This window comes from Vigna radiata, chromosome 10 (genome assembly GCF_000741045.1).
Source record: "Vigna radiata var. radiata cultivar VC1973A chromosome 10, Vradiata_ver6, whole genome shotgun sequence".
In the NCBI taxonomy this organism is placed as follows: domain Eukaryota; kingdom Viridiplantae; phylum Streptophyta; class Magnoliopsida; order Fabales; family Fabaceae; genus Vigna; species Vigna radiata.
In genome coordinates, this window is record NC_028360.1 from 20,335,236 (window position 1) to 20,352,049 (window position 16,814).

The following is a 16,814-nucleotide window of genomic DNA, read 5'->3' on the forward strand; positions in this document are numbered from 1 at the left end:
GATATATGGAGCTTAGGATGCACAGTATTAGAGATGTTGACACGACAACCTCCTTACTACCATTTGGAAGAAGTATGTCTGATATTTTAAGATTCATCTTCTCTTCATCCTCTGTAAAAACTAAAAAGTGTTGCTAAATCTTTTTGATTTGTTACAACAGAAGCAAGTGATATTTCAAATCGGCAGTGGTGATCCTCCACCTGTTCCGGCATCGCTGTCAACAAATGCCCGAGATTTCATTCTCAAATGCTTACAAGCTGACCCGAACAAACGCCCAACTGTTGCTCAACTATTGGACCATCCATTTGTAAACCTTTGCACCACTGTTAAATATGGAGACCATAATGAAGATGTATTCTTACATTCAGAAGTAGAAAAATCATTATTACGCATCATAGGTAAAAAACACCTATTATGACAAGCAACCTCACATCATAGTTGTTGACATCGTAATAAAGTCTACGCATATTATGATGATGGAAATCTGGGTTTGATTCATTGCTGTTTCCATGCTCTGAAAGTTGGTCTGAAAGATGATTTTCACCATAGTTCTTGTAATGTTTGGGGAGATAATTGTCAAGGTGCCCTTTCAACTTGTATCGTGATCCACAAGCGTTACACAACACAGGTTTCTCAGCTGGTCCATTACGCCAAAGTGGTGTAGCATTTCAAATTATATATGTATTATGTATTTGTAAGTAATATATATATATATATATATATAATAAATGGACATTTATGGATTACGTAAATACAATACCACTATAAGTTTATTTTAAAGAAAATTAAAATATATATTTTAAGAGAATAAATGAATGAAAGTTCAGAGAAAAGGAAAGAAAGTTTCATATATATATATATATATATATATATATATATATATATATAAAACTTAAAACAATTCAACCAGATATTTAAACAAATATCAAAGGAGAGAAAATTTTTAAATCATTCATAATTTTAAAACATATAAAACATAGCAGTAAAAAAATTAATCGTATATGTCTGTAATAAGTAGGTGATTGAGAGTGTTAATTAATAAAATACATTAACAAGTTTAGGTGATAAGTTTGAGGTGTGATTATATATATAATTTAATGTTTCTATGGTTTAAATTAAATATAGTAAATCATTGGATGTTAGTTGTAAGTTACAACTTGTGTTTAATTTAGTCAAGTCAAAGTGATGGACATAATTCAAATTTTTTTAAAAAAAAACATATCTAATTTATTTACACAAAAAAAAAAGTAGAAGAAAACCAGATGCAGTTAATATTTTCTTTTAAGTTATAATAACTTATAATGAACAATTAATTATGTTATTTATGAATGGAAGAGAATCATTAATAATTTTTATCAAACTTTTAGATTAAAATACTAATATTTCTGAAATTGATGCTCTTGTTTGTAAGTTTTTTCTTATATATATTTTCTTTAAAAATATATTTTTTACTGATATTTAATCAACAATGCATAAACACATCTTTCTTCTATTGTTGTATATAACTATATTGAAATAATAACAACATACGATAAGCACAGAAGAAGATGACTTACTGTTAATCCTGCAATGCGAACATGGACCTTTCTTCACCATGACTGACTCAGAGCTTTTCTTTCTCAACTAAAACAACACAGAAAATATCGAACTGTTCAGTATTTATATACATAAGAACAGAATTTTGTAAATCAGTTCAAAAAATTTAAAATCTGAACTTAATTATGGGTTAAATAAATTAGTTTAGTTAATTATAATTTTTTTCCTTCAATCCCCACAAAGTTACAAGTTTTTTTTTAATTAAAGTTTAATGTAAATATAATTCAAAATAACGTTAAATTCTAAATATAATCTAAAATTATAAAAATACAATAAATTCAAATAAAAAACATTTAGTATTTTATCTTTTTAATATAATTTAATATAAAATTTATGGCGGTTGGTAAATTAACCTGAATCACGATGGATATTCAATCTAAGAAAATAGGATTTACTTTTTACTTATGTCAAAATTTATAATTTTTTATTAATTCAACCAGCCATAAATCTACGATGAACTAATCCATAAATTTTAATTTATTTTGATAGTTCTAATATTAATTTAAAAAAATTATTTTTCATTGAATTTGTTCAGTTTGTGGTTGGATCTAGTACACTGGGTATAAAGCCAATTCAAAGTGAGATAGAATCACTACGAAAGAAAATATGGAATCAAGCTTTTATTTCATACTTTCTAGAACTTCAGCATCTATCCTTTTCCGTTGCATATTTACACAATTGAAAACAATTTATATGTATCTAACAATGTAATTCCTAATTTACCTATTTTAATATTGAATGGGCCAAAGTTTAATCTCATGAGGAATCGATTTGATACAGAGTGCAAGTTAACATCATATACAGACCCTTCTAACTTATGAAAACTATAATTGCATTATGTGATATTATATATAATTTAACTACACCTAAAAGTGTTATTGAAAGGTTAAATATAGAAAAATGTTTTTTAACAATTTTTTTTCACAATTTTTTTATAATGCTTACGTGGTTTGTGATTGATTCATTAAATTCAAACGAATTAATAAAACAGTGACACATGATTTATTGTAAACATAGTTCCAAAATATACCATATAAGTTAAGATCACATATACTCTTTTAACTTATGAAAACCATGATCACTGATATTATATATAATTTAACTACACCAAAAAGTGTCACTGAAGAGTTAAATAAAATATTTTTTTAATAATTTTTTTTGACAATTTTTTTTTTCCAACATTTATTCTGGTAAGTCATTATTGATTTATTAAATTCAAACGAACCAATATAACATATTGTGAAAAAGTTATTATGAAAAGTTATTAATATATCACAACTCCTAAATATATGTAGATAATAAGTTAACATCATATATCATATGCACCTTTTTAACTTATGGAAACCATGATCACATTATGTAGTATTATACATAATTTATTTACACTAAAAAGTATTATTGAAGAGTTAAATATAGAAAAATGTTTTTTTAATAATTTTTTTGCAACAATTACAATGATAACTCATAATTAATACATTAAATTCAAATAAACTAAAAAAATAATGACCCATAACCTAGAAAAGGTTATCATTAAAAGTTACTAACTTATCACATTCTTCAAATATATTCTATTAATTTCTTCTTTCTTTCAGTCTTTTTAAAAGCCTCTAAGTTATACTAATTTTAATATATTAAAAACATTTTAATATATTTTAAAAAATCACGTGCTGCGATTCCATGTGCGAAACACTTAGAACTTTCGTTCAGCAGCCCTAAATATTCAAAATTCTTTCATAATAACTCGTTTCAATGCAAATGCCGCCATGGCTCCTGGTAGTTTCCAAAGCAACACTTTCTCTGCTCTTGCATTTGCCTCGCAACTACTGAATTCAACTCATCTCTCTATCTCTCTCTGTCTATATGTGAGCGTGTTTGCACCCAAATTGAGCACACACGTTCTTTCACTTGTTAAATGGACAGTGCAATTAGAGGAATTGACGCGGCGATTAAGAGTAGCAGTGATTCAATTTTGGGAAAAGGAGAATACCGCGTCCGTGGATTTGATTCGGCAGTGGACAGTGCCATAAAGAGTAGGACGACGTCGAATTCGGAAATATTTTCTGTCCATGGATTCGGTTGGACTGTGAAGAATGCCATCCAGAGTACCACTGCACCAAATTTCCAAACACACCATAGTGTTCATAGTTTTGGTTGCGCGATGGAGAACGCAATAATGAGTGGGGCTGGGCCTAATCCCTCTCCTCTGCATAGTTTCGCTTCGGCGGTGGATGAAGCCATTTGCAGCAGAGTTGTTGCCGAAGCCGAAGTTGAAGGTGAAACCAAAGAGTCGCCCAACAGAGCGAGCTACGCGGGATCATGGCAGAAGGGCTACATGTTAGGGAAAGGCTCCTTCGGCACAGTCTACGAAGCCTTCACAGAGTCTCTTTCTCCTCACTTGCTTACCAATTATTTTGCTTTTATAAGTTTAACACAACTATTTAGAAGCACTTACCAAGTTGATATTCGTTATCTCTGATTTTGAGGATTTTATAGTTCTGGAATTCTTCTTCACCCGTAACTGATAAGACTCTACAAATGAGTCAAATTATTTTTATATGAAAGTTGCACATAGACGATTTAGTTAGTCATCCATTTCCTTCTGTTTTTATTTTCAATGATAACACATGCATTTTCTTTTCATACAGTGATGGAAACTTTTTTGCTGTAAAGGAGGTGTCCTTATTGGATCATAGAAGCAAGGGCAAACAGAGCATTTTCCAGCTTCGGCAGGTGAGAGGAGTTGGTCTTCCCATCAAACTTCGTAACATACTTTATTTTTTCATCAAACCTGTCAACATATTGTGTATTTTTTTTCCATCTTATACAGAAGCATTTGATTAGATATGAATATTTTTTTGTCTTCCATTCAGGAAATATCTCTTTTGAGTCAGTTCCGGCATGACAACATAGTTCAATATCTAGGCACAGACAAGGTATGTTGCTTTCTAGGTGGCAAGTCTATTATAATTCATGTGTTGGGCATATTTAGAAGTGGGGACGTCAGGCTTGTTTAGTGCGTTTTTACCCAAATATAGCATTCATACTTATGATTTGACCATCTCTCTTTGCTCCCCTGAATATGATTGTGATATTTGGGAAATAATTCTTACATTTTTAGGATTGAATAATGTAAATAATCATTATGTACATTTACCAAGCATTTATTTGGCTGAAATTTTGGTTCATTAAGCCTCTTGAACGTTGACACAAATGTACATAAGTATATGCTAATTGTTATTTGCAAAGATGATAGTCACGGGTGTCAAATGATATAGCTTTATTTTAAGCAGAAAAAGGAGGGAATCAGATGCCATGGGGGGCTCTGTTTATCAATGCATTGTGCAAGTTCATCAAATCTTTTTGTTTTGATATCTTTGAGGTTGTATGAGTCTGATTGTGTTTAAAACTGTAAAGGCCCATTAAAGTTTCCCCGTGGTGTTTTTTCTTTTAGATTGCTAAGCTTTTTCTTCTTACTAAGTTCTTCACCCTTAGCATTTTGACAGAGTTAATACAATTCCCGTAACAATGGCATGTTTCAATGATGTAATAGCTCGTCCATTAGACTAGATATATGAATTCCTTCTGAAATAAAAGGATGATTAGTTGGCTGTTTGATGCACGAGTACTTGTACTTTCTTCTGTACATGACTTGCTTGTGTGTCATTGTGCTGATTATATTAGGAATAGTTGCATTTCAACTTTTTTCTCTTCTCTTTATTGTTACTGGTATTTACATTCCATTATTTCTCAGGATAATGATAAGCTGTATATCTTCCTCGAGATTGTAACAAAAGGATCATTGGCAGTTCTCTATCAAAAGTATCAATTAATGGACTCTCAAGTTTCTGCATATACAAGGCAAATTTTAAGCGGCTTGAAGTATCTTCATGATCGTAATGTGGTTCACAGGTAACATGAGTGAGGTTTATGTCTTGATGCAATGCGACTGTTGTAGCCAAAGTAAAAACTGCCCACTTGGAAACATAAGTGCATTTTGGATTTTGATTTTTTCTTGTGTATCATGAAGATTCTATTGATATATCCTCTCTAAACGAGTATGTAAATCACAGTTAAAGTTTGGTGCAATGGTAGGAAATAGATGAGAGAAATACTTTTTAATTTACCTGAACTTGCTACATTCTAATTTNTATTTCATCTAAAATTACTAGGGACATCAAGTGTGCCAATATATTGGTTGATGCAACCGGGTCCATCAAGCTTGCAGATTTTGGTTTGGCAAAGGTAACTTAAGCAAAACCCACAGTATAAAGTCAGCATCTTTTCATAGCAAANTCCAGATGCTAANTGCTTGCAATTGTGTTGTTGGTTCTTTTCGTTTTGTAGATTACCAAGTTAAATGATGTTAAATCAATTGGAGGTTCCCTGAACTGGATGGCCCCTGAGGTTTGTCTCGCTGCCACTGTCGTATATGTTTGACAATCACCATTTTCAATCATCTGTAGTTTCGTAATGTGCTAGAATGAGTTTNAATTGTTGGATCATAGGTTGTTAACTTGAGGAGTTGTGGATATGGGCTAGCAGCAGATATATGGAGCTTAGGATGCACAGTATTAGAGATGTTGACACGACAACCTCCTTACTACCATTTGGAAGAAGTATGTCTGATATTTTAAGATTCGTTTTTTCTTCAACCTCGGTAAAAACTAAGTGGTGCTAAATACTTTTGATTTGTTACAACAGATGCAAGTGATATTTCAAATCGGCGGTGGTGAACCTCCACCTGTTCCGGCATCGCTGTCGACAAATGCCCGAGATTTCATTCTTAAATGCTTACAAGCTGACCCGAACAAACGCCCACCTGTTGCTCAACTATTGGACCATCCGTTTGTAAACCTTTGCACCACTCTCAAATATGGAGAGCATAGTGAAGATGTATTCTTACGTTGAAGATACATATTTAGATATATTCTTTCTATACGTATTTTTATAAGAAAATAAAATAAATTTGTCTATCAATTGAAAAACAATTTAACTAAATAATATGAAACAAATTCTACCCCCATTAACTTCTATGCAAAGTAAATTTTGCTTAAAGATATATTCATTTCCATTTTTCTTATACTTTTTCCCCCCTAAAATTAATTTGTCGGGTTCAGCTTAATAAACCCAATTTAGTAAAACTTAAATTACTTATATTAACATTATTTGTTATTAAATAGAATTGGTATATGTATAGAAAAAATAAATGAATAAGGAGACTTGAAATAACATAAGACATTAATTGGACTTTCAATTTTATAACAACCGTTAGTTAGATAAAATTAATTTTACTCAATCCAATGTATTTACCAAAGAATTAAATTTTTAGTAGGTGTCTATTTTTTTTATTGTACCAAAAAAATATTAAATTATAAGATATTTTTTTAATTAAAAATGATTATAAAAATAAATAGTTTGTATAATTTTTATTATTAAATAGTTGTTTTGCTATAAAAATTATTTAAATTTTAAAAAGTAGTTATTAAAATGATAAAATTGTAAAATACTTCTTTTAATTTATAAAATAATTAAATTTAAATTATACATAGGTATATATTCATATATGTTACAAATGATATTTTTTTACACTAACTAAAATATGTCATTTAATTACTGTGAGTGTTATTATTATAGCGTAACAGCCTTTCCAGATACATCTAATTTTTTTTATAAAGATGTAATATTTAAGAAGTTAAGTTGTGTCATATCTGAGAAATCTTGAATAATGATAATAGAGAATTAAAATAATATAATAAAAAAATTATATTTAATGAATGTTGATTAAAAAATAGCATATTAACTAGAACAATAAAATAAACCTTTTATTTTAAAAGATTGTCTTTCCTTTTTAATTATTGATTAATCAAAATTGTATCGATATTCATAAATAAAATAATAAAAAATATCTGATTAAATATACAAGAAATAAAATAAATATCTGATTAAGGATTTAATATATTATTTATAAACAACTAAATATAAAGTCAGAGTCAATTCTACATAAACTTTCAAATACTCAACATGAATAACAATTCACTAAATATTATTTTGTAATAAAAACTCCTCGGTTTCAAGATTCCTCATCAAGATATTGATATGCAATAAATCACGAGGAAACAATATATATAAATTATAACAATGATATATGGTTAAAATACTTCTTTGTAATTTATAAAATAATTAAATTTAGATTATACATAGGTATATATTCATATATGTTACAAATGATATTTTTTTTAATAACTAAAATATGTTATTTAATTATTCTGAATGTTATTATTAAATCGTAGCATTAAATGTTATATTATTTTAAGTATTAAATTTTTAGATGTTAATCCCTTCAAAGCGTATTTTATGAATAATAATGAAAAATAATAATGGTAAAAATATGTATATTATTTTAAGTATTAAATTTTTAGATGTTAAACCCTTCAAAGTATACTTTATAAATAATAATCAAAAATAGTAATGGTCATAATATGTATATTATGAATAAGTCAAGCTTAATAGTTTGTTCCAAAGCATGAGAGTATTTCCTCCTTGTTAAGTATAAATAATTGAAATTTTGAAAAAAAAGAAGAGATCTTATGCATAAAGTTTATGGAATATTATATTGAATTGAAATTATTATTTTTTATTGAGTAGTCAAACTCACTTTTAGTTGAAATGAGTTGACCTTATTTTAAATCAAATTAAATTAAATTCATATTGGGACACGAACCTATATAATAATGTTAATGTCAGGACAAATTTAAATCATGTCATGCTAAATCTATATTGAGACAAAGTTAGATTTAAATTAAATAATGTCATGCTAAATCTATATTTAATTTAAATCTTAATATTTTTCTAAGTTATGAATAATAAAATTTAAGTACAAACTAATTTATAATTAATGTAAAATGTTTAAAAAATAATTTATAATTTAAAATATTCTAGAAATCCTATTATTATATAAGATATTTAAAATTTAGTTAAAATATTCTATTCTATCTCATTTTAAGGGGATTATAATTTTTTCAATCCAGATATATATAGTCGGCCAATAAAGATAAGCTTGTTTTGGTTTTTTCTCATTAATATATTTTTAAATGAGTTATTATATTGATATAGATAAATATTAAGAATGGTAGTTTGAGATGATGTACAACAAATTAATTTGTTTTCGAGATAGTGTATGAAAAATTATCTAAATAAACTAAAAATATCTTTACTAATACTTATCAGATACTATATTTTACACAGTTAATCATTCGTCTTTTAATTTATTATTTTTTATTACTTAAATTCATTTTAATAATTTTAATAATATATATAAATTTGTTAACTTACTTAAAATAAAAAATATTATAAATTATTTAAATATGATTAATTTTAAAATTTAGAAATTAAAATTTGGTATAATTTAACAAACTATAATATATATATATATAAGTAACATATTATAATTTGTTGAATAATTACAATATATAATATGATAATTAATATTTTGAAATACAAAAAGTTATATTTTAATTTTATGCTATGATTTAAACTTTTGAATTTCAATAATTATTATAAATTTTAATTCAAAATAAGATGAAAAAGATCGATGAAGAAGATAAATTTTACAAAGAAGATACTAATGATAAAGTTACCTAATACTTTAAAATATTATGTTTTAATATGATAATTAATATTTGAAATATATAATATGATAATTAATATATTTTAAATTTAAATTGCGATTTAGATAAAAAAATTGATGAATAAGATAAATTTTAGATAAAAAGATTCTTATGAAGTTATCTAGTATTTTGAAATATTATATTTTATAATATGATAATTAATATTTTGAAATACACAAAAATTATATTTTAAATTTACGTTATAATTTAACTTTTTTTAAATTTATAATTATTATAAATTTTAATTCAAAATAAGATAAAAAAAGATTAAGGAAAGAGATAATTAATTTTTTTTTAATAAGATAGATTATTTTTTATAAAGATTCTTAGAAGTTACCTATAAAATAGTATGGTATCTCCATATTTATGAAAGCATTTAGGTAAACACACTTTGTATCACATGCAAAGCATTTGACCATAGCAACAAGTATCTTTTCATCATCGTCACTGCTCTAACTGGTGCTGTGTTGGTATCGCATTCAACTCTTTCTCTCTTTCCTTTCAATTTCATGCATCATTTGTTTCTTTAATTCATTCTATTTCACATCCAAAACTCTTCCTCCATTGCTATTGGCTTTTATATATGAATGTGTTATAATCATTGTTTTGATCACAAAAATAAATAAATTATATGTGTGCTATAGCACTTGCTTTGTGCATTCCACTTGATTTTGTTGTTATTTCAGTGTTTTCTTTTACTGGTAGAGTAGGTAGATTTTTTTCATGAGTTGTCAATGAAGTATGTCCTGCTATTTCTAATGATTGATAGCCGCACCTGTTTTTTGGGACTGAAAAAAGAGGAACACAGGGATTGTGTGTAATTAATCAATAAGAATTATTTGTCCCCTTCTACAAATTGACTCTCAATTAAAAAGATTCAATTTTATTATATGGGTTTTTGAAATTTAAGATATGGGTAATCAGTGAAACTTGTTTTTGACCCTGTGTGCTATCTCCATCACAATCATCGCATAGTTTCTTCAATTATATTAGTTGGTGGAGGCATTTTCACTTTATCATTGAATTGACGCCTCTGGAAGTATGAGGTGATTGATATTTATTCTCTGGTGTAACAATTTCCAGGTACTGTTGCATCATGGCGGAAGATGGTGCTGATACTTTTCCGGAGTTGCTAAGTGTGTACAGAGTGTCTGGTCCCAGAAGCAATAGCATTTCTGATGACAGTGCTTCAAAGCCCTGTTTTTCTCAAAACTCTGTTCCAAATGTTTGGAGAACTCCAAATATTATTCAGAAGCTTAAGCTGGTAGAGAGGGTTAATGGTGTAACGAGAGTGACTAACAGCAGTCGCCAGAAGGACAAAAGCAATTCTCTTTCACCGCAGGACAAGAGCAATTCTCTGTCTCCGGAGGACAAAAACAACACTCTTGGTACTGTGGCTTCTATGGGAAGTGAAACTCTGAACGACAGCAATTTGCCTCCTCAGTCAGTATTAACTCCAACATTAGAGAAAGAGTTAAATTCATCTACTGGAGTTGATGCAACTACATCTAAGGATTGCGAAAATGATAAATGCAAAAATGAAGAATCCCTAGAAATGTATGGTGAAAACAATGATGAGATTGTTGACAACAACATATCTGACATTGTCTCGGACAGTGATGATGATTGTTCTTTAAATGACATTGTCTCGGAAAGTGATGATGATTGTTCTTTAGATGACATTGACTCGGACACTGGAGAGAGAAGCCATGAACAGTGCAAGAAGAGCAAGTGGCTTAGGAATTTCTTTGATGGATTAAATGTACTGGCCAATGAGGAGATAGGTTCACAAGACAGACAGTGGTATTGTCCAGCGTGCCAAGGGATCCCCGGTGGTATTGGTTGGTACAAGGGGCTGCAATCCCTTTTGGATCATTCCAGAACAATACAATCAAAGAGGGTAAGACTGCACCGAATGTTTGCTGAAACCTTGGAAGAAGAGTTTTTCAGGAGAAGGGTTGAGAGCAAGATAAAACATATTAACGATGATAGTCGGAAGCTTAACAACTACAAAAGCTTGATAGCCGAAGAACAAGTCAAATCACAAGTCTGTGTAGATTCTTCATGTGAATTAAGTGAGAAGTTAAGCCTCAAAATAGAAGAAAACCATGTTGATCAACAGAACAAGGAGGTAATGCCGAAATTATATTCATGATATTTTTTGGAGCTCATTGTGTTTAGTAAGATGAAACATTGATATTTTTCATATAAATAAGATTCAGTATGCAAAATATGATTACAATGCTCTATATTTTGAAGGTGAACATAAGAATATACGAATTTGTATGTGAAAAATCCTTCAATGGTTGAACATTTTGAAATGATAATGCAAATCTGTATGATGTGAAAAATCCTTCAATGACTGATCATTTTAATATAAATATGCAAATGTAAGTGATGTAAAAGTCCTTCTATGACAGTTCATTTTGATACTATTTTGTAGATGGACGCAGAAGAAAACAGTTTCCAGGACCAAATCCAAGTCATAGCAGCAAAAGAAGACCAGTCTGTGAAATTGCAGCACGCAATGCAAGAAAAAGCAGAAAACACTTGTCAAGAATCTGTCAAGAAAGAGGACAGGTAATTGTTCATTATTCCTAATTGTCCATAATTCCAAACATGTTTCAAAATTTGTGTTTTTTTATTATCATTCTTTTCTTATATGCATATCTTAGCTTTCTGTTGCCATTTGAGTAATACTTAATTAAATAATGAGCTACTGAGATTCAGTTTTTGATTTCTAAGAAGCAAAATTCTCATTGGTTTTTGTCATTTTCTAATCTATGTTCTATGGGTGGAAAATACTATATGTAGTTCCCAGAAGTACAAGGAGATTATGCAGTTGGGATCGGAGAGAAAGAAAATAATGAAAATTCATGAAGAGAAATGGTTGGCTCTGAAGAAGAAACAATGGCAGGAGCTGATTGAACTTGAGAAGGAATTAGAGAATGAACTGACGCAGCTGATGGACAAGTACGCTTCCAACTAGTCATAAGAGAAAGACATATCTAAACTGAATGGCTGCTGAGTAACATTATTACCAAAAACCGAAACAGGAGAGTGGCTAAGACCAGAATCATCTACTGACATTTGACAAACCTCACTGACATTAGAATTTTGGTCTCATTTTACTCTTAAATGTAGTTTTTGTTCTTATTGTACTTTTTAAGTTTAGCATTCTTTGCTAGTAAGTTTTCTGTACAATTTTATGTTGAAGTTATTGTTTCATTGTTGGATATTTTGCACGTAAATTTTACATTACTATAATCTAACATATAATTTGCATTCTGAATTAACTTTCAAATTTGCATTACGTAGAATCTAATATGTAAATTTGCCTAATAAATTATATAATTCAAAATATAAATTTGTATTATAAATGGTATAATTTGAAATATTTACGACTTGCACAATCCAAAAATATAGTTACAGCAAGGGTATATTGAAATTCAAAAAAAAAAAATATGAGGGTGCAGGAAGAAAATTCCAAATGAACATTGACCTCAAACATAAGCCGTACGTAGGTGCGACGGCCTAGACCCAATAGGAAAATAAGGCCCATAATTTTACATTTTTAATATCATTATAATAATATTATTTTACATTTTTAATATCATTATAATAATTGGCGCATATTTAGCAACATTATAATTATTTTTTTATCTATTTATGTAATATACTCAATGCTATATTATGTTATATAACAATTTTTTTCTCTGCAACATATTTACATCGTGTATTATATAAAGAAAATAAAAACTATATACAATCAGATAAACAACTATCTCAGTATATCCTAAACATAAATTATCTTGTGGTATTTAAGGATTGGGTTTTAATAATTATTAAATAATATAATACTCTATATAAATTACTGTTAGTATGATTTATCCCTCACTCTTTACACACACATGCAATAACTTTTAAAATCTTTCAACATTTAAAACAGCTGTGGGTTTTTTTTGGGTTAATTAGAATTTTTTAATTTAATAATTTTTAGTATTTGAAATTTGTTATTTAATTCTAAAAACCGTTATAAATGATTTATTTACATAGTTGATATTAAAAAATATATTTATTTAAAAAACGTTAACGTATCTTAAATATTTTATTATCATTTTTTAACATTTTAAAACATTTTATTTTTCGGAGTTAAATAACTAAGTTCGAATTTGTTAATTTTACTAATTAAAAATTATTATAAATACATTTTTTTAAAATTTAAAACAATCTTTTTAAATCTGGCAATAGTTGAAATTATATTTACTGGTTTTAGTTATTTAAAAATTATTACGAGTAACTTTTTGAAATTTTAAACTTTAAAAATGTTGTAAATGCTTTTTTTTTTAACTGATCAGGAATAGTTAGAGTTAAATTAGTAATTGAAAAACATTTTAATAATTATTTTCTTAAAACATTATACATACATAACATAATTTAATGTGTATTTAAATTTAATAGATGCTGATAATTAATCTTTTAATCGCATAGCCCAGACTACCATTAGATAGAAGTTATCAAAATTAATAATGTTTTTGAGATACTTAATCAGATCTAATTTCAATGTTTTAGAACAATCTAATTATTTTTAAAACAATATATTTTTTTTCTTTTTCCTTAAGAACATCTTTAAAGATGGAGAAATTTGTAAAGAACATGTAAACATGGCCATGTATATGATGAGAAAAAGATGGATAAAAGGAACCTAGGAAGAAGTACCAGTTGGAGGAACAGAGGAAAATGGAGAGAAGGAAGCCCAAAGCAGTGTTCATGGCCTTCGGTACCAAAGGCGATGTCTACCCTCTTGCCGTCAGTTTTCCTTCTTTCTAAATTATTTTTCTCTATTTGTTTCCACCAAAGTTTTTTTTTTTCTTTAATGTTTCTGGGTATACAACATAGGGTTAATGCTTAAAATTACGAGCTGAAGTGTCGAGATTTTGGTACTGTTTAGTTTAAGCTCTTTTCCCTCTCTAACTGTGTGTGTCTGTATAATTAATTGTATTGGATTTCTCAATGAATTGTTTATGAAGTGAAATTCCTGACTACAGAAACAATTCTCTTTATCAGCTTGTGTATGCATTTATGTGGTTTGACACTACTTATGAAAAGTCTGCATTGAATTGTTGTTGATTGCAGGCCATTGCTACAGCTTTTGCGTGTGACCAGAATCAATATGATGTAATGTTAATAACTCATTCGGCACACGAGGTTTGCATTTTAAACATCTATCTAAAGTCTAAAAGAGCATTATATTAGTTTTTGAATCACTCTGGGTATCTTTTTATTGTTTCGGAATGATGTTAACATTGTGTATTTCTACTTCATTTTATTTGCTTTTCTTACTGTTAATGGTTGACACTTGAGAAAAATGTTTCCTTTCAGAGCTTAAGTATTCACTTGGCTCAGAAGCATGTTCAATTTTGGCCAGTTTCATCGCTTCCAGTTCTTTCTGCTGATCAGACTGACTCTGAAGGTTTGAGCAATCAATTTGGTTCTAATTATAAAATACGAATCACTATTTTAAGGGAAGAAGATAAATTTCTAACGGTTCTTCTATTTTATCTGGGAAAACAGAGTCGTCTTTTTTCTTGCAGAAAAAGAAAGCTACAAGAGATCATAGGCAAGAATGTTATTCATTAATTGAAAGGATATTTGGAGATGGCCCAACCTTGGACGGTGATCTTATTATGATAAATTTTTTTGCTTTGGTATTCTAATTCTAAGTTGTAAACTGTATCATAATAAATTCTTTTGAACTTGAATTGGTTTCTGACATAATTGTGGGAGAGGGAATTAATTGAGTCAAATCGTGATAATGTCAACTGATTTATAAAAAATGTTCTTATTGCTCATTACTGCATGAGAAATGTGGAATAATTTGTATAAAACTATTACTGTCCAAGGAGACAAAGACATTTAATACCACTGGAATAGAAAGTTGAATCAACTGTCATTTTCTAGTTGTGATTTGCTAATTGAGAAGATTTTTGTAATGGTTCAGGAAGGATGGAGCCTTGCAGAAAGCTTTTGTGTCCGTTGCATTGTGGCTGCTCCTTATGTTGTTCCATACAGGTACTTAACAAGTTCATCCCCATCATATATGATATCAAACGTTGTAGAATTTGGATACAGATATGATGTTTTTTTTTTGTGAGCAATTACTGTTTTGTAAGGGCATCAATGATAAAGAACTTCTAACATTGAGAACTCAGATTATTGAAGTTTCATAATAACAAAACATGTAAATTTTGAAAATTAGAAAATATACCCTCACGTCACAGTATTGATTGACTGACAAAGTTCTCTTGGATTATTTATTAGTTTTGCCCGTGAACTTTTTTATTTTTTTAGAGTTCTAGAATAGGCACAAAAGAACTTTTAAATTTTAGTTAGAGTGCTAGTATAGGCACAGAATATGGAACTGTATTTTGTTGGTTAAGGAAACTGAATCACACTTGTTACATGAAAAACACTTGCATGTTGCAAGTTGCAAGTTGCTTGTATTGCACTGATTGGCGTATAAGTTGTTCAATAATATCTTTATTTTTTCACGTAAGAAGTACAAAACTTTTTTCATGAAAAAATATTCTCAAGATAATTAAATATAAAATGTTATATCTAGTTGGTGATTGCCTATATAGTTTAGAAAGCTCCAGCTGATATCGATCATTCAATCATTGATTTGTTGTGCAGTGCACCTTCAACATTTGAAAGACAATTCCAATTAGAACTTCCTCTTTTGTATCGATACCTCATTGATGCTCCTTCTGGTAAGGTATTTCTTAACTTTTTATATTCTATTTTTTTTTTAGTTTGGAAAGATGCTATTTCAAGTGATTTTGTTTATTTTCCTACTTACTACTAACCACATCACGGAGTAGTAAAGAAAGATGCAAAAGTTATAACCTGTTGCTGCAGTTATAATAGGTTCAGGAACTTTTTAAACTTTAGGGTTTAGGGAAGGAAAAGGGAAGACAAAGAATTATGGCTAACACTGATGATTAGATATAGTACTAAATTACTAATTAGGTCAAGAACCCAATCCCACTACTAACAACTTTAATATCTTATACGAGAACTAGTACTTATATATTGATTTTGTCATTTTTAAAACATCTTGATTTCCTGTAGGTCTGTTGGAAGGACGTGATTCATTGGATGTGGCCTCTTTTCACAGAAAATTGGGGATCATGGAGAAATGATGTCTTGCATCTTAGTCCATGTCCTTTTACTGTTAGTGTTTTCTATTCTTTTTTCTGCCTTAAAAAATAATTTCTATGCCTACTAGTTTGTGTTTTAAAAAATTACATGCTACCTTAGTTAGGTTGTTATAGGCATGTGCCCTTGCTGAGAAGTATGGGACACCCTCATTTCTTTAAATTCACTAAGGTACCCGTTTTTTTATTATTTCAGGATCCTGTGACAGGCATACCTACTTGGCATGATAGACCGCAATCTCCTCTTGTGATGTAAGTAATAGACTCAAACTGCAACAGTTGCTTTCATTATATATATATATATATATATATATATATATATATATATATATAT

The 16,814-nt window shown here is 28.7% G+C and overlaps 3 protein-coding genes across 4 annotated transcripts in view; all 3 read left to right on the forward strand.

Annotated features, from left to right (window-relative positions):
* LOC106774995 (mitogen-activated protein kinase kinase kinase 1) overlaps positions 1-6,611 on the forward strand; it is a 10,117-nt gene extending 3,506 nt beyond the window's left edge. The window contains exons 1-8 of one of the 2 annotated variants that reach the window (XM_014662015.2): positions 3,346-3,975; positions 4,242-4,326; positions 4,467-4,529; positions 5,348-5,505; positions 5,766-5,838; positions 5,941-6,000; positions 6,102-6,212; positions 6,298-6,611. In XM_014662015.2, the coding sequence (XP_014517501.1) occupies positions 3,509-3,975; positions 4,242-4,326; positions 4,467-4,529; positions 5,348-5,505; positions 5,766-5,838; positions 5,941-6,000; positions 6,102-6,212; positions 6,298-6,504 (1,224 nt within the window). In that variant the 5' untranslated portion in view covers positions 3,346-3,508 and the 3' untranslated portion in view covers positions 6,505-6,611. Of the gene's footprint in view, positions 1-3,345; positions 3,976-4,241; positions 4,327-4,466; positions 4,530-5,347; positions 5,506-5,765; positions 5,839-5,940; positions 6,001-6,101; positions 6,213-6,297 lie in introns of those variants that run through there. The other variant, XM_022787073.1, reaches the window with a different exon arrangement.
* Positions 6,612-9,684: 3,073 nt separating this feature from the next.
* LOC111242708 (protein SUPPRESSOR OF GENE SILENCING 3 homolog) lies at positions 9,685-12,501 on the forward strand. The gene is made up of 4 exons (XM_022787268.1): positions 9,685-9,733; positions 10,347-11,394; positions 11,707-11,843; positions 12,078-12,501. The coding sequence occupies exons 2-4, from the start codon at positions 10,360-10,362 to the stop codon at positions 12,250-12,252; spliced, it is 1,347 nt and encodes a 448-aa protein (XP_022642989.1). The 5' UTR covers positions 9,685-9,733; positions 10,347-10,359; the 3' UTR covers positions 12,253-12,501.
* Positions 12,502-13,961: 1,460 nt separating this feature from the next.
* LOC106774996 (sterol 3-beta-glucosyltransferase) overlaps positions 13,962-16,814 on the forward strand; it is a gene marked incomplete at its 5' end in the record, with an annotated part of 6,107 nt that continues 3,254 nt past the window's right edge. The window contains 8 exons of the mRNA XM_022787269.1: positions 13,962-14,072; positions 14,400-14,471; positions 14,646-14,736; positions 14,838-14,971; positions 15,265-15,335; positions 15,957-16,038; positions 16,395-16,496; positions 16,677-16,732. Of these exons, the coding sequence (XP_022642990.1) occupies positions 13,962-14,072; positions 14,400-14,471; positions 14,646-14,736; positions 14,838-14,971; positions 15,265-15,335; positions 15,957-16,038; positions 16,395-16,496; positions 16,677-16,732 (719 nt within the window). The remainder of the gene's footprint in view (positions 14,073-14,399; positions 14,472-14,645; positions 14,737-14,837; positions 14,972-15,264; positions 15,336-15,956; positions 16,039-16,394; positions 16,497-16,676; positions 16,733-16,814) is intronic.